Consider the following 22,922-nt stretch of genomic DNA (forward strand, 5'->3'; position numbering starts at 1 on the left):
TGCCTTGCACTCTTTTTTATCAGATACGATTCTCTTGATCTGCACATGCAGACACACCTCATTTTGTGCAGGTTTCCTAAGGCTTTATATCAAACTGAAGAGCTTGCAGTAAGATAATACACATTCCCGTGGAATACAGACCACCAGTTGTGCTATCCTGCCGTGCAGGATAGAATTAACTTCTTCTGAATTTAATAAGTCTTACCCACAAAGAGAGTAGCCAAACGTGCAGTTGAAACTTGGATTTCTGCCTTTCTAGTTTGCGCATGGGCAGATGTCTTCTGGCACTAACTCCAGCGTAAGGTTCTTCAGGAGCCAGGAGCTCCACAGCATCACACAGCCAGCCAAAAGAAGAGCAGGTGCACCAGTACATGTAGATACCCCTTACAAACATATAAACGTGGAAAAAAAAAGTGAAAAAAAAAACCACCTTCATGGCATTTCATAGGTGATACGTAATCTATAGCATTGGGGGCTGTCACCAGGTACGTATGACAAGGAATGGATGAAGTCAACAGCAACATGAATAAGTAGTTAAGGAGTCTGGGGGATTTGTTGAAGAGTTGCTGCAACATAAAGCTCACCACCCTCCTCAGATTTACCATGGAGAAAGAGAAGGCAGGTGGGGTATTACCAAGGAGACATAATGCCTAGAGTGTCTTTTGTGATTACTTGTCTAGCTGTCTTCTAAGAAAAGTAATCTGATCTATTCCTTGCCACAGATGCCACCTGATCAGGCTTGTGGTCCTAACAAAAATGATTTATGTTAACTTCAATTCAAAACTGTCTTGGCAATCTTGTTAAACAGAAAAAGAATACTCCAAGCAAAACCCAAATCTGAGCTCTTCGTTGTTATTGGTATGGGCCAGTATGGAACTGCGGAATTTGGTAGCGGCCTCATTTAGATGAGCAAGTTTCCAATTTAATTTTAACTTTATGCAACTCTAAACTGTTTTTGTTATTTTGCTGCTATGTGCTATACAAAATAAAAATGTATTTATTTGTTAATTGAAATAGATGGAATTGTTAAACTACATAAAGCATCTATGCCAAGACAGAGAGGAGAGCAAGCAAAAGAGCTTGCAAGCATGATTCTTCTAAGAGTATTTTACCAATAAACCTGGGGCAGTTCTAAGATTGCAGTTTGTCACCATATTTTATTTGCATCAATTGTAGTATACGTCTGCACTGACCCATGATGCAGTCCTTGTCATAGCAGAGGCTTTCCGTTACCTCCGAAGACAGCGTGTGGATGTCTCCAGGAGAGGCAGTGCTGGAGACTGCCTGGCTAACCCTGCAGTACCGTGGAGCCAAGGAATTGATATAGAAAGAGCTCTGAAAATGGTAAGGACAAACGTACCAGCTAATGATTGTGTATATTCCACAACAGCAGCAATTCTGCTGGGACTGAGTTGCATCCTGCTCCATGTGCACAGGGTTTCTGTACTCACAAAAACAACTGCAGCTCCTCAAGAAAAAAACAAACCAAACTTAATTACAAACTCTAAAGGATGGCTAAAATATTTGATAGAGGGCAAGGCATAACAAATCAGCTCTCACACTTTGGCCAAAATCACACCCCTGTGGCACTGGTGCCTGAGTGGCCACAGCGGAGCAGCTGCAGTCTGACTCCCCGTAGCACCCGAGCTGCCCATGAGAGTGAGCACGAGCCGTTTTGCAAATGAACATGTATGGAGGGTTTCTAGAGTCAGGCTGAGGCTGCAAGTCTGACTAACAGAACTAGACTGAGTCCTCAGCATGTGTATGGCAAATCTTGGAGGGATATGTGTATTTATGAACTTAAACGCATGTATGCAATTTTGATAATTTGCCAGTAAAAAGTCAGCTCAGGCTGGTTTAAAGCAGTGGAAAAAATGTTGTCAGTCATAGCAATACTCCTGGATTTCAGCACCAGCCTGAACCTTGACACAATTTAGCCTCAAACCAGTTATGATTCCTGGCATAACTTTGCACTCAGCCTGATTACCTTCTGCATGGCCTATTTTTTATCCCTAACACTCGTTACTGCTGGATCCTACCTCACTTATGTCTCTAATTTTGTTGATTTTTAGCTCTTTTTGGACTGCTGTGTGTATTATAGCAAGTGACAGCCAGAAAAAAATTGCATAACATTTTTGTAGATATAAGAGATAAGAATATGTCTGCTTTTGATCTGGCTCAAATAATTAAAACGAACCTGTTAGAATCAATTGTATTAATGTAGGCATAGAACGGAGTGAGTGAGATCAGAATTAAGCCCATGTTAGGTATAAACAAATCCTAGGTCAGTCTTCATACACTTAATTGCTGCTTTTTCTCAGTTACTACATTGGAAGGATTATATCAGAAGGTTATAATGAGTTCTAGAAGGTTATAATCAGATTGTATCACTCTTAAGATTGAGAGAGATGGTTCAGTCTCACATTGCCAGAGCTCTTTTTATGCCATTATGTCACTTCCTAACAAGTGCTCTAACTGCACGTTCACTAATGTAGCATTACACGCTTTTGAAGAGGAGTTAATTAAATTCAGCCTTCACAGTAGTTAAAGAATTTGTGCTGTCCATTTGAATTTCATTACAAGCGAAACATAAAACTCCCATAAATGAGATATGAGGTATTCATGTCAACAAAGAAAACCAACACTGCTCTGGGGCACTCCCTTATTTGGGAGAATGTATTTTAAAAACATAATTCATATGATATACAAAGCCAAAACCATGATTGGCAAAAAATGCAGAAGTTTGACTTTCAGCTGGTTTCCTTGTGTTGTTTTAGCAATTCAGAGTCATCTAAGTGAGGTTTACATACACCTGCAACAAGCGGTACTCAAGGTCATCCCACGCTGCCTTCCAGACCCCATCCTGTCCATCACACTCTCTCCCTCTTTTCCGATGACGACCTTGAGTGTTTGCTTCAGGGAAAAAACCTCTGATTTAAAAATGTTTCTTCTCCACTCTATAGCAACAACTCGAATAGGAATATTTTTTACAAGGCATCTTTGAAATATCCTGTGCCAGCAGAAGGTTCAGTGCCACGCTATCGTCATGCTGCTGGCAAAAGGGAAATAGGCATTACCTGAGTCTGCTTCCCTCCAGCCGTGAAAACTGTGCATGTCTGTATTTCTAAAGCTGATCCTAAGACATCAGATCAGTGGCAGACAGTTCACCTGAACAGATCTGGGCAGTTATAAATAGTCGCTCCATTTGTGATTGCCCCCTCACGCTGCTGCCTGAAGCGTTTTGAGTCTTGCTGAGTCTTCCTGCCTCGGTGCAGCTGGAGTTTGAAAAGTGCAGAGTTTTCCCACCAAAGATAGAAACAAATTAAATTTTGAAGTCAAAAGGTGTCAAGTGCACAACGCTCACATCTCTATACACATCAGGATGGAGCCGGCCTAACAAGCTCAGCTCAGACACACAGTTGCTGCCGTGCCACAGTGGCCACACAGCTCCCAGCAAGGGCCACAAGCAGCACAGCAACTCACATCTGCCTGCAGGTCAGACGACAGCTACCTTACATGTACATTTGCCCAGTCCACAGTTAATAAGACCTCTTAGGGGCAAGTTTGGCTTGCAAAGTCCCATTCACCTCTCTAGCTTTCTGGAGACAGGAATAACTCCCACATTCTTCCAGGCCCCTGAAATTATATAAATCTGCTTACTGTTTAAAAAAAAAAAATAAACCAATCACACTACTTATTTGATTGTACCATCTCGAAACCATAAATATCAGATCAGTCACCAGCCCTGAACAGTTTCCCTTTGATTAGTCTTCCATCGCCTATTCCTGCAACTTCTACAGCATTTTGCTAAATATTAAAGCTGATTTACCAACACAGGTTCCTGAGATGACATCTTGTCAGTGTTGATAAATGGAAATATCTCACCCTTTCATACAGGGAAATAAGGAAGATTATTTCTTTGAAACAAAGTACTTTATACTTCCCCTTAAGATGATTCATGTGAGTAGGTAATGGTGATGACTTACCGTCTGTACACCCATCCATCCAGATTGAGACCAAAACGCCAGAAGCAGTAGAGACAATTGTCTGTGCTCATTCAGAGAAGACATTCATTCCTTTCTCCTACACTGGGTCTGAGCTTAAAATAAAGCTCTTCCCAGAATGAGCAATGATACGGGATTCTGGTCCATATCGCAAATCACTCTGTACCATATTGTGAGGGGTTTAATGGCACTGAATTGTTGCATCTGCCTTGTTGATACTGCGTGCTGTTATCAGTGAACCCAGCGTGACTAAGTGTGGCAGAATCACTCTTACATTTAATATACGTGCAAGGCTAATTTCACATATACTTAAATACAGCTCACTCTGTGGTAGTGAGTCACCAGCTGAGTACTAACAGAGAATATGTACAGCTGAAACTGAGAGAATTTGGATTAGTTTTGTTACGAAGAATATAACCGGCTGTGTCAAAAGCGCTGCAAGTCTTACATAGATAAAAATTGTGCTAGAGCTAGTGGGTTCCTGCAAAATGTAACCGAGGGAGAAATAAAGTGAATCTTTTATTAAAATGTTTTTTCTGTTTATTTCCTTAAGGTGCAAGTTCAAGGAATGACAGGGAACATCCAGTTCGACACCTACGGGCGGAGAACAAATTACACAATTGATGTGTATGAAATGAAAGCCGCTGGGTCACGGAAGGTGGGTTTCAAGATGCGCATCCAGATTTCACATCCTCACAAATATTTATTCCAACAAACTGACGAAACTCAGAAATACCACTCAGGCACTGTAATAACAGGGCCCTGAGGAAGCTCCACCTCCTTGCTGGCGGTCCTATCCCAGGAGCCTTGTTCTATTCTGTTCCTGGACCAAACCCCTTACCCTGCTTAATATCTTCATTGGTTCCCATGTCAACTTCAGACCCCACTTTTTCCATTAAAACCCTTCTGGAGCTTTTCCACTGCCAAACATTATACCTGCTGTCATGGTCCCATGCTCAGCCCTATCTCCTAAATTCCTCTCCATCTTTCCCTTCCTCTCCATAACAGGCCTCGGATACGTAGTGAAGTTGGAGCCAGTGTATTTTAGAAACCTTCTGAAATTAACAGAAAATATTTAATTAGGATTTGCTACTCATTCTCTTGTCTCCTAGATAAAATATAGATCCTAAGTGGGATAGTTGCCTAGATCCCAGTTATAAAAGAAATTTAGGGCAGATCTTCAAAAATAATTAGTTAAGCAGGATCTCAGGAGTGTATAGAGAAAAATGTGTGTGGCTGAAGCATGTAAATCCCCCTGATTTCACCTGGCAATACGTGCCTAACCTGCTCGGTCACTGTTGAGACTACTTAAACTCTTCTGCCCATACGCGATAACAAAATACCTCTGAACATGGCCCAGTCATTGGGCTGTTTACAGTGCAGACGAAAGTGTTACTTCTGTGTTGTGCAGAAATACAAACCCCAGTGTAATAGCACAACAGCAATGTAGCCACAGCAGCATGAAGGTCAGCGCAAGCCAGGGAGCCCCTGGTGCTCGCAGAGGGTTTGTGTCCCGTCCTGCAGACAGCGCCCCGGCGCCCGCCTGGCTGACGGTGTCTGCGCAGCTGGCTCAGCACATCTTCACGGACTGCACTCACTGCCCCAGCTGCAGTTCATTTTCTTGTCCATAGTATATTCTTATGCTGTGGATACATGGTAATCTATTCCACAGGCACCATGATGATGTGAATTTAGATAGGAAGAATTTAAGATATATTTTCACTTAGATTTTGCTTGTATTTATTTGCAGGTAGGCTTGAGAACATTGTTTCTTTAAGGAAATTATATTAAAGCTTATGTAATCCTTTAATGGCAAAACTGTTACAAAGTCATGTGTTTTGACAGTTCCTGTTAAATGTTCACCTACCGGAGTCCTTGTAAACATATGTAATGAGGTAATAATCTCCATTTTTATAGGCTGGTTATTGGAATGAGTATGAAAGATTTGTGCCAGCATTGGATCAGCTGCCCTCTAATGACACTTCATCTGTGGAGAACAGAACTATAGTAGTCACTACCATCTTGGTAAGTTTTATGTTCTTAGCGTGTCTGTGTTTAGGAAACAAGACCCGCGGCACCTGAGGTGTGTTAGACACCTTGCCGGGGGCAACCGTTGGACACTGTGTGGCTTCAAGTGACTGAAAAGCTCAGCATCTTCCAGAGATGTTCTGAGGGCTTGACCCTGCAAACCTCTGTTTATATCAGTAACTTTCCTCACAAGAGGAGCTCACTGAGCTCGACATTGCGCTTCGCTGCTTCTCAGACACTTGAACTCACCTTGAAGTTGTGATGCATGCATGTAAATGACTGCAGGATCTGACCTTCCCGCTCTTGGGTCAGGTCTCACACTCTTCACTCAGGCGCAGCTCCTGTAAGCTCAGCCTCTGTGGGCTGAGTCAGGCTGGCACGGGGAGCCTGGAGAGAGCTGGAGCGGCTCTGGCTCTGGGTGAAAAGTGACCTGTACCCCTGGATTTCCAGAGGAATAAAGCTCTTCTGTGGCAGCCCCAATGCCTCGGGCAGATGTGCTCTGCACAGTATTGTTTGTGACTTTTATGCCTGTTGCAATTCTACTAAGCATGAGCCAATTTAGTGCTATCTCCTGAAGCATTGTATTTGATACTCCTCTGGATTTAGTGAGATATGATCAGCATTTCAGCTAGAATTTTCCAAGGAGCCTAAGGGAATTTAGTGACAGAAATTCCTGTTGAGGATTTTAGCCTAGCTTCCCTTAGGCTGCTTTGAAAATATCTCCACCAGAGCCCCATTCTAGACCACTGGGGCCTCAGGAAATGATTTTGATGGTGTAGGTGTTGGGTATGTCAGTTCTTTAAACACTAAAACCTGGATTATTGCTGCAGTGATGCTATTTGACTGTGTAATCAGGCCTAATCCTGTGAACAAAAGTGTAACTTTGTTACATTGGAATAGTCCTGTTGTCTTCAATGGGTCCGTACTAGCAATAAAATCCATAGTATGTGTGGCTGTAGGGTCAGTCAAAGATTTTAAACCTGCAAAAGTCTGTCTTTCTAATTTCTGTGCCAAAGCAGGAGATATTGTAAATACATGCCAGTAATATAAAGGTTAATAGCAGCTCTCGTTTTGTATGTTTTAAAGCTGTGTTTTACATTCATAGACTTTTGATCTTTACTTTTGTTTCAAAGGAATCACCATATGTAATGTATAAGAAAAACCATGAACAACTAGAAGGGAATGAGAGATATGAAGGATATTGTGTAGACTTAGCTTCTGAAATAGCAAAACATGTTGGAATAAAATACAAACTGTCAATTGTTGGAGATGGGAAATATGGAGCTAGGGACCCTGAGACTAAGATATGGAATGGCATGGTGGGTGAACTGGTCTATGGGGTAAGTTTCTCTTAACCTTCATTTTCATGTTCTTTATAAAAAGTTATGCTCAGATTTAATAAACTGCAAAATAAAGATCGTGTGTTTGAATACGACCTTTAAAATTCTAGATATTTCTTTGTAGTGCCATTTTTATAGTCTACTTTTCTAATCATTTCCTTGCAGGAAAATGTCACTTTTTTTACTGCTGTTCTCTAAATCGGAGTCCACGAAATGTTGAAAAGTGGCACTGGGCAAATTTCAAATTATTGTCTGCAGCAGAATTCCCAGTTTGCTCTTCATAGGCTCTTTTTGCCTTTGTCATGTCTCCTTTTTCTCTATCAGTCTTGTAAGTGCCTGGGAGGGTTTCCCTCCCATTAGAGGTCTGATCCTATGGCGTTGGTCCTCCTGGGATCACTGATGTCAGTTTGTGTTTGACCAGACACCAAATACTGAGGTAGCCCCATGGTTGCTTCTCAGGGTAAGAAGCAATGCAAGTGTGAAATCACCCATGTGTGTTTTTTTCTTTTAAACCCCGGGTTTGGCTTTGAAAATCAACTGTCAGACAAAAAAAGAAAAAGTGTAATTCATTGCATTCCTCTTTATGTGTCTATATTGGGTTTACATTGCTTTGTTTAGTAAGAACAAAACGAGTCCGGAATTGCCATTTTAGAAATTTCTTTGAAAACGAGAATTTTGGAATATAGATAAACCAGATGGAAGGGGGAGAAAATTGGCTTTGCAGAAAAGACTTAACAAGCTGATATTTCGTCTTTGCTTTTTTTTTTTCTCCCCCAAATGCTAATGAGATGATTTGTGATTCCGCCCAAATCTTCTTTACAGTTTATTTTTAACAAGCTTTCCTTTGTTCAAAATATCTGAGTTGAAGCGAGTATTTCCATTGCCTCCTTTTGTGCCATGGCTGAGTGTAATTTCTAAAAGTCACCTCAAAACTTCCTTGGGGTGATGTATGATCGTTCTTGCAAGATGTTTGGTGAGATAATTCTTTTCAAATGAATCAGTCTTTTTAAAGTAATTGCTAGATTTGCAAAAGTTTTCTCATTCTGGAGCAGTCAGTCCTGATGCTTGGTACTCTATTTGACTTCAAAATATTTTATATGAGCAACAATGTTTTTGTAGTATTGTATTAATCTGCTGATGAGAGAAAGTAAACAGGGGTCTGGAGCCCTGGGTTGTATCTTCATTTCCCTGTTGCATTGAGGTTTGACATTATGCAAATCTTCTGAACTCCCCATGCCTCAGTTACATGATTTGGAAAACCAGTGTTACCTCTCATAGAGAATACAAGTATATCAAGAACCTCTGAAGCAAAGGTTTAGTTTAGCTCCAAGCATAATTACATTGCAGTGGAAACCTAAACCCTCAGTTTCCCTGTGTGTGGTTGAGGAAATATCAAGAGTATTAGCTGTAATTGGGTCCTTTTGATATATTTGTAAGTGGCAAGCAATGAAAGAGTTTATTCGCTTAAAAAAAAATAATCATACCATGTGCAAAAGGCATGGCAAAAGAGAACCTGAAATGACTGCTGAGAGCCAGGGCACAGGGACTGTCTGCACTATAGGAGGAAAGGTGTGATATGGGCACTGCCTCTGGGACTTGGGCCACATGAGATCAGCCTGTGCAGCTGCTGTAGGATCCAAGATCCATCTGGGTAAAGGGCCACAAAAATGATCAGAGGGCTGGAACACCTCTCTTCTGGGGACAGGCTGAGAGATTTGGGGTTCTTCAGCCTTGAGAAAGCTCCGGGGAGACCTTATGGCTGCCTTTCAGTGCTTAAAGAGGGCTTATAAAAGAGATGGGGAGCAGCCTTTTGGTAGAGCCTGTTGTGACAGCACAAGGGTTAATGGCTTTAAACTGAAAGAGGGGAGATTCAGACTAGGTATAAGGAATAATTTTGTTATTATGAGGGTGGTGAGAGCCTGGCCCAGGTTGGCCAGAGAGGTGGTGGATGAACCATCCCTGGAGACATCCCAGGCCAGGCTGGATGGGGCTCTGAGCAACCTGAGCTGGTGAAGATGTCCCTGCCCATGGCAGGGGGGTTGGACTACGTGGTCTTTAAAGGTCCCTTCCAACCCAAACTGTTCTGGGATTCTGTGATGAACAGGTTGGCTGCAGCTGCATTTTCCACAGCCCCTTGGGACAATCCTAGCTCAGACAGCATCAAACACAGCCCCTGACGCTTCCTCTTGACCTGACTGTACTTGTGACCTTTCCACACCAGCAAAAAACAGCCTTGCAGGCACCATAGACCATTCTTTAAAACAACTCCAGAACCGCTCTGCTGTTGTCATTTTCCCCTGCAAAAAAGATCTGTTCCTTTATATTCTGAAGCACAGTTTTCATCAATGTTTTCTCATTAATGAAAAATTGAGAAATGTTTCCCTCCCTGGCGCCCAACAGCTCCTCTGCTCGTGCTGCGAGCTCAGTACTGAAGCCTCTTCGCTGCGGTGCTCAATTATTCAAAGGTCAGCTGCATCCCTTGAGGTTTGACTGCAGACCCAGGTTAATGCCTCCAGCCCAGCGCTGCTGAGCCAGCTCCCCGTCCTGCTGAGCTGAACTTCTGAGCTGGCAAGCTGCTCAGAAATCCACCTGGCTTTCTGTAAGCTGGGAGAACAACTCCTGACCTCTGAGTACAAACCTCACCAGCCCTCCAGCCCCTTTCACGGCCCTGTTTGCACACATCATGAAATACCCTTGGCCTCTTTCTCCATCCGCTGACAGGGGGCTGTGTAGCACACTCACAAGGATGTGCACAAAGCCCTTTGAAGAAGAAAGTACTCTAGAAGTGCTAATTATTTGGAGCAAGCGCCTCATTTACGTGCTGACTTTCCTTTATCTCTCAGGGGTTTAAAACTCTATTAGGGAACTAAAAGTGTCTTTGCCCCTAATGCCCCTGTGAGCCTTGTCTGCAAAATGACTGTCATATTTGGCTCCTCTAGATTCCATTTTGGGAAGACAAGAGGGAGATTAGATTTTAAATGCCTTTATTAGCATGTATGGAAGACAGACGGGGGGGTGGATAAAAGGGGCCTGATTGGGTTTGGTACCAGTTATCCAGCAGCTGAACTGAGCTGTGGCAGAAAAGACAATCTTTTAGATTGCATTTGTCTCAAGTGATAAACAGTGACTAGTCATTTGTCAAATCCAGCATATTCCTGCTCCAGCAAGCTTCCCACCACCACCTGGCACTGCTGGGAAGCCTTACCAGGCTTTTTGAATACAGTGCCCTTTTTTTGCATAGACCCATGCATACAACTGTTTTCCAAAATTACTCTTAGGACAGTCATAGGAAGTGAATGGCTTGTCATTTTAATGCCAAAACCCTAATTAACTGTAATGAATGTGTAGTTTGTGCCAGTTGGTTGTTACTGTTGCTCGTGCTTCCTGTGGGATGCAGCCCAGAGTCAGGAGAGAAGGTGCAGCAGGGTCCTGGCAGCCAGCAGAGCACGGGGTCGAGGGCTGGGCATGGCCGGGAGGGGAGGCATGGGGGGCTCATGTGCCCTGAGCTTGCCCAAAGCAGCTGGGGGGCTGTGGCCCAGCGCTGCAGGTCCCCAGGCTGGATGGGACAGCGCTGGCTGCGGTGTGAGGCTGGCCAGGGGTCTGCATTCACTGGGCGGACTGGAGCAGCCCCCAGAGTTACCCGTTACATGGGGACGGACACGCTAAAGTACCTCCCGTTAGAAATTCTCCCTCCCTTGCCTCATTTCACATCAGGGTTGCTTGGAGGGTGTAAAAGTCTGCCATGCCATGCCCCCCAGAGTCAAGCACGTTCTCAGCTGGCGCTTGTGGGCCTTTCTTGGTGGCTTTGTGAAGGGCTGTCCAGGTGAGCCTGGTCACAGGAAGGGCTCGCTCTTTGGCAGCTGCGGGATGGCAGTCCTGGAGGCACATATCCCCCAAATCCTGCGCTTCAGACAGGAGAACCCAGAAGTCTTGTCAGAGAGGAGATAACAGGGCCTTGTGGTTTGTTAGCAATTTTCAAATGGTGGTGGTAGTAGTAGTAGTAATAATAATCAATAATGATGATAACATGTGACATAAAAATGAAATTTATAAATCAAAAAATGTCAGTTAAGGTTAAAGAAAACCTTAATTTTGCTCTTTCACTCTGATGGTGTCAAAATAAGACTCTTCTTCCTACCAGAAAAAGCCCCACCAATTCAAGCACTATTATTTTTTAAACTAAGAGAAGTTTCTAAAGCCTAGTGGAAACTTCTGACAGAAGAAAAATAGCAAATAGGTAAAACTTTCTTCTTGGACATTTTAGAAGAGGGAAGTAGCTAAATCACTCTCAGCCTGGGAGACTGAATTGCTGTTTAACCAGCAACGCAAACCAGCCAGGTCAGCGCTGTTGTGCCGCGATCCCCCGCTGACGCCGCGCGCCCCGCTGGGGCCGACGAGCAGCAGCGGCTCCCGCTGGGCAGAGCCCGGGGCCAGCGCTCGGGGCTTTGTACCCACCAGCTGCTGAGCGCTAGACAGTCGTCTTTTCTCTTCTGTAGCGTAAGCCTCTTTCTGTAGGTTCTTATTTCTTCTTCCCTTTTTAAACCAGGCTGCTGTTCCTCCTTCCCTGTTGAGCCAGGGAAAACCTGCCCTCCCCGGGCCTGATGCTTTTCACATCACTGAGGCTAATTGACAGTAGGTTTAACACAGATCTTGATTGTAACTACAAACGCTTTGGGAATGGAAAGAGCAGCCAGACCTTCCAGCCTTTAAAACTCAGGTGAAAAAGGGTCTTTATAAAAACTTTTCATTATGTAAAATAGCATAAAGGAACGAAGCAGGGATGTAAAGGGCAGACAGTCCCCCGAACACAGGCAGCCTCACAGTCTGTCAGCATGGGACCACCTACTCATCTCCCTGCCTTTAACACACTAACCAGCCTCGTGTGACGCTGGCCTCACTGGCTCTCCCAGCAGCGGAAGAAAGACTACAGATGGCATACACAGCCTTTGAATCGTAGCAGAGAGGAAGACTAATTCATTTCTGAATTCTCCTCAAAAACACCCATACGCTCTTAGTCGGTGGCAGGGCGTGACGTGCTGTGAGCGGGAGAAGCTCGCCCTGCACCCCTCACCCAGGTTTCTGCAGGAGGCAGCCCGGGTGCAGGTGCCCGAAGGCGATGCCACTGCCCGGGGGCTCAGACAGACCCTGGTTCTGTGCACACACAGGTCCCTTTGGGGGAACACTGAGCCATGGTGGCACCGCGACACGCAGGGGGACAGGACCGCAGCCCCAGCACAGAGCCACAGTGACTTTGGCCGACCTGCGTCCCGGCACAGACAGGGCAAGCACACACGTATCTGCAGCTCAAAAAGCAGATGTACCCTTAATTTCTGCATCTGCGTACAGTAATTGTGTCTCAGAAGGAACTGTGGGCATCCACATAAAACATGCGTGGACTTAACATTGAGAAACTACAGCAGGCAAGGCCAACTGCAGTTTTAACACCTTGTTACACTGCTCAGCTAATACACATCAAGACTTCAATGTGGCATATTGCTAATCAGATGTCAGCTGTTGTTTTTAAATGAGTGTGAGCTAATGTGTTAAAAACACATTGCCCCCATGACCTGTCCTCTCTTCACACCCTGATATCCCTGGGTATACTAGACCCTCTTTAGAAAGTACCTTTTACCAGCAGTTACCACAGGTGATGTGTTGCTCTGTCTGACACCCTTTTCTTACACCTGGAAACCTCAGACTTTGCTGAGGAGGCCTACAGTGTGCTCAGGGTCAGTTGTCGTTCCAGTGCAGTCTCTTCCGACACCGCTGGGTACCTCATTCAGCACTTCTGGGCTGCCTGAAGGGTTGGGTCCCAATGGAAGTTGGGCAGCGTCCCTCTGCTTCGCTCTGCACATAGTCTGAGTGCTGGCTGCTGTCCCATCATGCAAAGTGACTGTAGTCCAGACCCACTTCTTGAAAAGCGACACTCTAGCAAAGAAGTTGTTCCGTTCTTCAAGCAGGAATGACCAGAAGCACACAGAGGCAGGAGCATGGCCAGTGTTTCTTGCTGTCTCTTGTGCATGGCTTTGAAGATAGAAGGGCTCATCTTTGGGTCTGTCAGCAGAAGAATTTGATCCCTCATTTTGGATTACAGAGGTGGAACATCTTATCGTTTTTCTTCTCCGTATTGCAATTTGCTATTTTTTCTCCCTCACCTTGAGAGTCTTGAGGTTTGCAGCCCCTGGGCTCAGCTGTGAGCAGAGTGGGTAGTGCTTTTGCTGTGTGTCCTCTCCAAATCCCTCCCTCCCACACTTGCGGGGAAAGACAGAACGAGCCTCAGAGGAATCCGTGACATTTCTCGCCCGGCTCAAATGCAGTGAAGATGATGTTTGAAACGCCATTAGTCATGAGCGATTAGCAAGGCTTAGTTGTTGAGGTTCTTAAGCCTTCTTCCAGTTCTGCATGGGGAACGGCATGTTTGTGGTTGTGGTTATGTTCTTTTTTATCAAGCTCAATTTTTATGGGTTCTGCTTATCTGCAGCCATAACAGGAAGGGAAATTCACAACTGTGCCGCAGTTATTAATGATCCTGTAGGGTGCTTAGAGCTCTCCATAAGCTCTCCATTTCAAATACTATAAACAAATAGGCAAAGATCAGTCTGTTTTTTAACCTCTCCAGTGTAACTAACAGTCAGGGAAGTGATGGGGAGCCAGGCTCCAGTGCTGGGTTGTAGCTGATCTGCTTTCAGTGCCCTAGTTGTCAATGGTTTCCTGAGACCCTGTGTCCAAACCCATGCTTGTTCCCTCCACAGAAAACAATTTCTGCCATATTCATTTAAGGCATGAGGGTGTTTGTTGGCATTTCCAACATCTTGATCACCTATCAAAGAATGGTAGGAAAGCAGGAAGACAGAAATGTATCAGAAAAAATAAATATTTTTATCCTTTGTAATAATGAAATGCAATTTTAAATAATTTTCAAATAATTCTGTACTGTATGATTTGAATGAGGACATGATAACAATCAAGCCTTTAAAAACTAATTTGTCTGTGCTCCAGCACAGCACCGGCTTCCTCTCCACAAAGACCCCACAGGAACATCCTGCATGAACTGTGCTGCTCATGAAGGAGATACAGACTTTATTGCACACTGCATCAGTGCTTAGGAAGAGCTCCACTGTGTCTACTTTAGCAATTAAATTATTACTTTGGGAGAATTAAACTTTTCCAAGTCCAGGAATGCACTACAGAAACTAAATGCTCTTGTAGCTGAACCAGCCTTTTCCTACCTTGACGAGCTGTTCCAAGGCTGGTGGTCCATGTGCAGAAGTGTGGGCAGTAAGGCACCCACCTCCCACCTTCTCTTAGGTTCCTTTTAAAGATCTTGGACTAATCAGTTAGGCAAGAGAACTTGCTGAAATAATGGAAAAGAGTTCATTAAAATACAAGAAACACATGATTTGCCCAAAAACTTCAAGACAGATGGACGGATACAGAGTATTACTAGAAATGGACATTGTTTTAGTTGACATCTCACTGCCCGGTTTGCGTGGTGTTTATTCATCCATTTTAACTTAACAGAAATACAAATACATGTTGGTATATATCTACCTCTGTAGAGAGGCCCTTGCACAGATTTGATTGTAATTTTTCTTGTCAATAATTTTCTGTAAAAGTCCTTAACTTCAGTGACAGCAAAATAGGCTGCAAAGAAAATGTTTACTACTCAGTCTTGTAATTTATCATCTGGTTCATTAGCCTAAGACTCTAGACTGTGATTATGTTGTAACTGTTTTGTAACTAACTTGGGTTTGTTTTCCCTTTTCAGAGAGCAGATATAGCTGTTGCTCCCCTCACCATAACATTGGTGCGAGAAGAAGTCATAGACTTTTCCAAACCCTTTATGAGCCTGGGCATCTCCATCATGATCAAGAAGCCTCAGAAATCTAAACCAGGCGTATTCTCTTTCCTGGATCCTTTGGCTTATGAAATTTGGATGTGTATAGTCTTTGCTTACATTGGCGTCAGCGTAGTTCTTTTCCTAGTCAGCAGATTCAGCCCTTACGAGTGGCATTTGGAAGACAGCACTGAAGAACCACGTGACCCTCAGAATCCTCCCGACCCTCCAAATGAGTTTGGAATATTTAACAGCCTTTGGTTTTCCCTGGGTGCCTTTATGCAGCAAGGATGCGATATTTCTCCAAGGTTTGTTCCATATCACTTCATCACCTTTTTGCATTTTATGGTCATTCTCTGATGCCATGGTGCATATATGTTACTTTTTCGAATTTCTTTTTAATTCCAAATTGTTTATTTTGACATTCCATTCAATGCTAAGCATCATCATCAAGCCACCATGCTTGTTAACATTCACCTCCAGAGTGAGTGGCATTGCCTTATAATGCCATTTATGCATTTCTGCCAAACTTATATACACCATGTTGAGGCTGTAAAATGCATTGGGTTTTCTGTTTTCAGCAATGCTTGGAGGGCTACCGTGTTTTTGCTGCATATCTCATTTTACGGTCATCTCCTTGGTGCATATGACATATTCTGCTTTGCAAAATAAGAATTATTGATTTCAAAAAGTCACATGCAACAGCACTTTAAAGCACCTCCGCTCCCATCATGGCTCCTGCTAGTCTTTTTGCTTGCTTCTGTGCCTAATTTCTCTAGTTCTGTTCTTCTTGCACCATCCTTTCATCTATTGCTAATTTGCTTATTACTGTATTTCATATGTTCAGGTCTCCATATGTGCTTCTCTAACAGTCATTGCGTACTGTGTGTATCGTTATTTTAGTCCAGTCTAATCTGTTGTCCCTGTGTTCATAGTCAATATGGTCCAATAAGCATTGCCAGTTTCCATAAAAAATTTTCTTATTCATAAAGACAGTCTTTCTGAATAAGGCTGTAGTAAAACATGTTTGATGTTAGTTCAGATTTAGCAGAGAGCACTGATATTAACTATGGTAGAATTATATTTCTTTTTTAAAGAAGCATTTTGAAAAACATCTGAGAACAGTGAAGTTCTGTCTAATTGAACAATGCATACCACGTATGTTTTTTGAATAATATATATAATTTTTCTACGTTTACACTGCTAAAATACTTTGGTGATGTGCCTGTGATAAGCAGTAAAATTATCTAGTTTCTTAGTGATGGAACACCAGCTATATTTTGTATGGCAATATTTTAATAAGCAGTTTACAGCTATTTTAATTATTAAAAATACCTGCTTAGTACAAACAGGATGCAGCTTTCCCCTTTAACAAGGTTGCTAATTAAAGCAAGAGAGGCAGATCTTTTCTAACTAAGCACTTACATTCGAAATACACCTTGTTTATCTCCATATTTGTGTACCTTTTTCAATATCCGAATCATCTGAAAGTTTCCATGTTTTCCTGGTCCACATAGTGGTAGGGACCTTGAGTGGCCTCACTGGAGTAAGTGACAAAGCTTCTATGAAGTTTCATGGAAAGGATCGTGATTTTACCTGTTACAATGTAATAACGATCCCTTAATTCCGCAGTTGTGGCACATTCACATCTCCTAAGGATCGCAGCGAAATCCAGGGCTTTCAGAGATACTGGCCTATGCGTGTTGGTGTTTGATGCGAGTCATGCGTATGTTTTAAAAGTTTTGATAGCAGCGGTTAGACTTCATACTTATCAACAGATGCATATAGATCCCATATAAAACCCACACATGTTTTTGCCTAGCAGTGACCACACGTTAGTTTTTGCAGTTATCGGTGCCCGGGTGTGCTGCCCCCCTGTATAGTTGCAGCTGTTCTGTTCTACGCTTTCTGCTTTATGCCCCAATTCTGTGTTGAAACTTTGCCTCTCTGCTTGCTGTTAAAGGTGATGAGTAGTGATAACATTTAAATTGCTGTTGACCGTGTGTGTGCCCAATATAAAGGACCGGGAAATAAGCACTGGGACATCACATGGAAAGCTGCAGGCATTGCACTGTTCCACTAGGGCTGTTTATTGACAGTTAAATAGATGTGCATAGGATTTTTGTTAAGCTCTCATGTGACTCTTTGACATGTTCAGCCATTTTCCTTATATAACAAGTGGAGCATATTCTGTTTTTTTCCAATACTACCATAATAAGTGCCTTGGAAATATCTAAAAAAAAAAAAGAAAGAAGAAAAAAAATAGAGACAGCAGTAAACCTTTTTATTTTATCTGTCCATCAGAAGCTATTATCTCAGTATTAATAGATGGCCCTTATTTGAAGACATTGTCCAGTTATTTTGTTATCTTTCATGATAACAGATTCCGGGCAGTTACATGCATTGTTACTGAAAAAAAGGAAAAAAAAATGTATAAATTTAATATCTTGGTTTAAATTCCAGAAACAGTGGTACTTTGACTGATATGTTGATTTAAGTTGATTAAATGTCAGATTTCTTTTCCATAGAAGGGACTATTCCCAAGTATTCTATTCTTAATCCGTATCTTTGTAAGGTTGTGCCATTCACAGTACATTAACTATATGAATGTTTCATATTATTTTATTGCCATTAAAAGGGGCTTCATTCTTCCATTGTGAGTTTTGTCTGAATAAATTTCTTATATGAGAGCGAGCGTACAGCACTTGTAGAGAGATGCCGACAAGCAGTCTGGAGAGATCACTTTTGTACTTGCTGATAAAGGCTCTTTGAGCTGCCTTTGTGTGGAACAGCTGTGACATCTAATGACTAGTTAGCTCTGTCCTCGGTGAGTATGCTGTGTGGATATTCCAGAGGATATATCCCTATACTCTCCTCTCTGTATTTAATAGGAGTCATCTAAGCGGAATCAGATAGCAGCCAAAGGATGGGGGTTAGCGCATCCCTTGATGGAATCAACATTTGTTCCAGCAGTTTTTGTTCTGCTATCAAAGGCTGCTGTGTTTTCTGCATAGTGAGCTAAAGCATTGAAAATTCACTTTTGATGGATCAAAAGTAGATTATTAAACATGCTTTAATGTAAGATGTGTACAGCAAATTGAATCAGGAGAAAATACAGTCAAATTTGTAACACTGTTCTGAGCGAAAGTATCTTTGAAATCTCTATGAGAGCATGTATTTTCATTTTGCTCTTTATTCATGTGGAACAAAGCGGCTAGATTAATTAATTGATGATGGAAAAAGACAGAGGGTTCATTAAAAATTATCTCATGAGGTTGGTCATTTAAGAGGGTGTATTTCTAGATCCCTATTTTCACAGCAGAAGACTCAAGAGACTCCTATTAAAGGCCATGGGAATGACTTTGTGGGACTTTCAAAGAAGCAATGAGTAACTAGGTATTTCTGAAACTCCCACGGCCAGTTCCTGTGATGGAAGCATCTCAAGTCAGTGCTTTAGATGCTGCTGGTTGTCGTGTTCTGTCCCCGTAGCTGAGGTGAGGGCCGCCTGCGCCGGCGGAGAGGCCGGGGCTGCTGGGTCGGTGAGCAGGGGATGGAACGCGTGGGTACCACATAACCTGTGCTCGGATAATGAAGGCGTTCTAGACAAGGAGAGTTTGCACCGAAGTTTTTCAGGGTTATTTGTCCATAAAACAGACGTCCTGTAGCAATCAGAAGAGCCCAATTAAAAATTGAGTTGTGTGAGAATCTTATTATTTCTTTATGCTATAGGAAATCAAGTATGTTTTCTGGCCATAAGTAGAAACCAAATCCAAGCTATTTTGATAAATAAATGAGGTTGTGTTTGAATGTGTTATTCTCCTGGAAACTGAATGTGAATTTGAATATTTATTTTGTTTTTCCCTTGTTACTAATTTGCTCTCATTTGACTCCATGCTTCCTTTCAAATTTCCTCTCAAGGTATGCACTCTTCCTGTTTACTTGCTTTTGAAAACACTGTCTGACCTTGTTTTGATAACTCGGTTATTATTCTGTTATTCCAGGTCTTAGTTACTCTTCTCATTTGTTAAAATGCTAATTCACTTTAAAATAATGTCATGCAAAGTATCTATTTATTGAGCTAATTTGGAAAACGACATGTTGGGATAAAGCATTAGTTGTTGGTTTTAAGTTACAACACCGCACTCTTGGACAGGTATGTCTTCATCAGAAAAAGTGGTGCTGGTATTAAAAGCTGTGATTGATTTTTCTCTAATTATTACCTGAGTAGTGGACAAACATTTCTGTGGTTCACAGTACAAACTATACTAGTATTTTCTTACTACCAGCCCAGTGTTGATGCACTAACCCTTTTCCTCCCGCATCCCTCTACACCAGCCCCTGCAGTGGGTATAAGGAGTCTTCACATCAGCAGATGGACTGGGGGAACTGGGGTCCTTTGGACAAGGAGGCTGCCAGGTCACACTCGTCCTTGTTCTTGTTCTTCGCCTCTCTCTGTTTGTCTTTCCTTCAGTGTCAGCTTTGTGGTTTGTTTTGTTTTTCTTTTGCCCCATCCTGTGCTACCATGGGTTAAAGACATGTCAACCCCAACTGCTTCATAGTAGCAGCTGTTAAATCACGCTAACCTTTTCATGGTCATTGGAAGATTCTGGGAGAAACAACTGTAGTGACATCCAGTTTTCTTCTGAGAACAGCTTATTCAGCTCTTCTGAGAAGGGCTCTGGTCCTCATCTGGCAAGACCCCTCTCTTGCATGTAGGACCCTTAGTTCCTTCTTTGTCGGGGGATCCAGCCGTGCCCACCTCCCCCTGCCTCTCAGCTCGTCTCCGTTTTTTGTCTTGTCTGACTTGCTTCATGCAGGCTGCAAGATATCAGAGCCAAGACATTTTTACCTTTTGCTGTGTGTAATATGCTCATCCTTCTAACAAAAGGGGCACCTTCCAATGCGATGAACACATACTGTTTTGTTCCCAGTGGTTCCATTGAATTTATCTAAACACCTTGGCAAGTCTTTTTTTCATCTTCCTGTGTCAAGACCTACAGTAAAGCAGGAGGGCCACAGGAACGTTGAGACCCCAGATGAAGCTGGTTTTGCTGTGTTTAAGTGAATGTTCTTCTGCTGTACCTGCTGGCCAAGCTGCTGCTCACTCTGGCTCTGAAACCATCCAGCTCACTGCAGGGAGGAAGAATTCAACCCCAGGTCTTCTCTGAAGATGTAAAGTATGTAGTGAAAGAATGAACAAAAGAGAGATGAGTTTCACCCAATGTAGTCATCTAAAAGGCTATGTTTTAGTCAGGCATCTTGTTTCCCCCCAAAGCCATGAGACAGATGGGCACCTTCAGACTTATCCCACACCACAGCAAGTGAGATAAATCTCTTTTTGTGGGTGTCTGCCTCCTCTTGTTCTCCACTGGCTCCAAAGGGAGCTTTACGCCATGAGTTCAGCAGGCGCTGCTTTGTGGTTGGCTAAAATTACATCAGCCCTTGTAAGAGGGGATTCCATGTGCAGGGTATCAAGTTTTACAAAGTAGATAAAGCCAAGACCTTAACTGGCAAGGGAGCTGGCCAGGGGGGACTTTAGCCATTTGTAAAAGACACTCTATACCTATAAAGAGAGTGAGATAGAGAGATTCCCTGACTTAGTACATTTTTCTGGATTTATATTTCTGCATCTTACCTTTGCAGCTGCTCAGTAGCCTTCTGTTAGTGAGCACAGCTGCAGCACAGCCCAGCTTGAAATGTGGGAACCTTCTATCTCTCGGGAGACCCTCGGGACTGGCAGGGAATCTCCTCGGCTTGTTGGTGATCCAGCGGATCTGTGCCTGCAGTTCACACCTCGAAAGTCATTGCTTCCTGATGGACAAAGAGGTGACGTTTCACTCCTCAAGCTTCCCTAAGCTTTGTAACCACCTGAACCACCTCGCACATTGGTAAGGACCTGGTGGGTGCGTGCTGTGATCATGGAACCAGCCACCATCTGCCCTCGGTGGGAGCTGCTGCTGCAGCTTCTTGGACAGAGGAGAGTGGAGAATAGCAGCGCTTCACCTCTCAGTTTGTTTCTCCACATTCTACTAACCTATTCCATAGTGCTCTCTGTTTTTATTGTGTTGGCAATTATTTTTCTTTGGTGTGTCCTTTAATGTTGGTTGGATTATTTTTTTTTTCTTTTTTTCTTAATAATTTAATGGGACTTTTTTAATGGCTCAGGCAATCTCAGGCTCTGGCCAAGACTAGACAGTTTACCAGCCAACCCCCCTGTGTGGGTGGGGGCCCGTCACGAGACTCTTGCTTTTTTGCTGTCTCCATCTGTTGGTAGGACAACTTGTACCCACTGTCTGGGGGTGGCACTGAGGGGCTTGAAGGAAACAAATGAACAGGTAAGAGTTTTGCTGCTTTCTATTTCTTCCCTTCACACAAAGTGAGGACTACAGCACCCAGGTCCCATGGACCTAATGTATCTGGGATTGATTCTTCCTCCACTGGTATCAGTAGAGTTAAGGGAAAATGTGTGAAATGGCTTTGTCTCAGCTCCTGCAATGACTCCTGGTCAACGTGCTGTGTTTGGAGAATGCGCACTGTGTATGGCGGTGAAATTCCCACCCAGCTGAGCCACAGCACTGGCATCCTTCAGCCCCAAACAAATATTTTGAGGCTGATGCTCAATAGCTATAAAGCATCAGGATCTGATGAGCTGACAGGATCTAGACCTCCTGACCACTAGGCATTTTGTAATTATATGTTTACAAGTAGGCTTTATTTTTTAGTCTTTATGGCATCCTTTTAAATAATAAACAAACAACACGGCAGAACCAGAACACAGTTTTTTTTCTGCATCGCTCTCTGTTGCTCTGGTGGTTATAAAGCAGGAATACACTTGACTTGGAACAGTGCAACATGAAAATTTTAATTAACATAAAACAAACCAGTCTCTCTCCTCACTTCACTATGCAGATTCAGTCTATAATTCCTGCTAGGCTGTGAGGAGAAAAGGATACTGGGTAATTTTTTGTTTTTTCCTTTGAATGTTTACTCAGATCCCTTTTTGCAGTTTACTACCTCTTATGTTTTGAGAGTCAGTGCAGTAAAAGGTCCATTTGTGTCGTCCAAACTGAGCAGCGGGCAAATCCAGCCCCAGGGAAAGGCTGGGCTAGCAGAGAAGGCAAAAGACTCCTCCAGCTGAGGGTCTGTGGAAGTCAGGAGAGCTTGTTCCTCTCCAAGCCTCCAATGGGGTTGGCTCAGATGACATTAATTGGCTGTCCTTGGTTTCACTGAGAGACCAGAGAGAGTTTAATGAGGCAAGACGAGGTGCATGTGGAGTTTGGTCTACTGAAGAAGGCTGTCAGGAGCTGGCTCACAGTCACCTGTTCACAAGTACCTGGAGGATCTGGACAAAAGGGTTGTATATGTGAATTTCTCTTAATTAAAGAAAAAAAATCAAGTTATGTCTTCCAAGCAATTTGATAATGTGTGTTTTCCCATAGATCTCTCTCAGGGCGAATTGTCGGAGGAGTCTGGTGGTTCTTCACTCTCATCATTATCTCTTCCTACACTGCTAATCTTGCTGCCTTCCTGACGGTGGAGAGGATGGTTTCTCCCATAGAGAGCGCAGAGGACCTGGCTAAACAAACCGAAATAGCTTATGGCACTTTGGATTCAGGCTCAACCAAAGAATTCTTTAGAGTAAGTATGTTAAATCTCCATTCAAGCTTTACTAAGCTGTGAGTGCCTAATACACAGTTTTCAGTGCTTTGTTTC

The 22,922-nt window shown here is 43.1% G+C and overlaps 1 protein-coding gene across 2 annotated transcripts in view; it reads left to right on the forward strand.

Annotated features, from left to right (window-relative positions):
* Positions 1-22,922, forward strand: part of GRIA3 (glutamate ionotropic receptor AMPA type subunit 3) — a 144,568-nt gene that overhangs the window by 86,681 nt on the left and 34,965 nt on the right. For both annotated transcript variants that reach the window (XM_082061564.1, XM_082061563.1), the window contains exons 7-12: positions 1,177-1,344; positions 4,558-4,662; positions 5,922-6,029; positions 7,166-7,372; positions 15,141-15,517; positions 22,649-22,847. In XM_082061564.1, coding sequence (XP_081917690.1) covers positions 1,177-1,344; positions 4,558-4,662; positions 5,922-6,029; positions 7,166-7,372; positions 15,141-15,517; positions 22,649-22,847 — 1,164 coding nt within the window. The remainder of the gene's footprint in view (positions 1-1,176; positions 1,345-4,557; positions 4,663-5,921; positions 6,030-7,165; positions 7,373-15,140; positions 15,518-22,648; positions 22,848-22,922) is intronic.

The sequence above is a fragment of the Streptopelia decaocto genome, assembly GCF_964273445.1.
Source record: "Streptopelia decaocto genome assembly, chromosome: 10".
In the NCBI taxonomy this organism is placed as follows: domain Eukaryota; kingdom Metazoa; phylum Chordata; class Aves; order Columbiformes; family Columbidae; genus Streptopelia; species Streptopelia decaocto.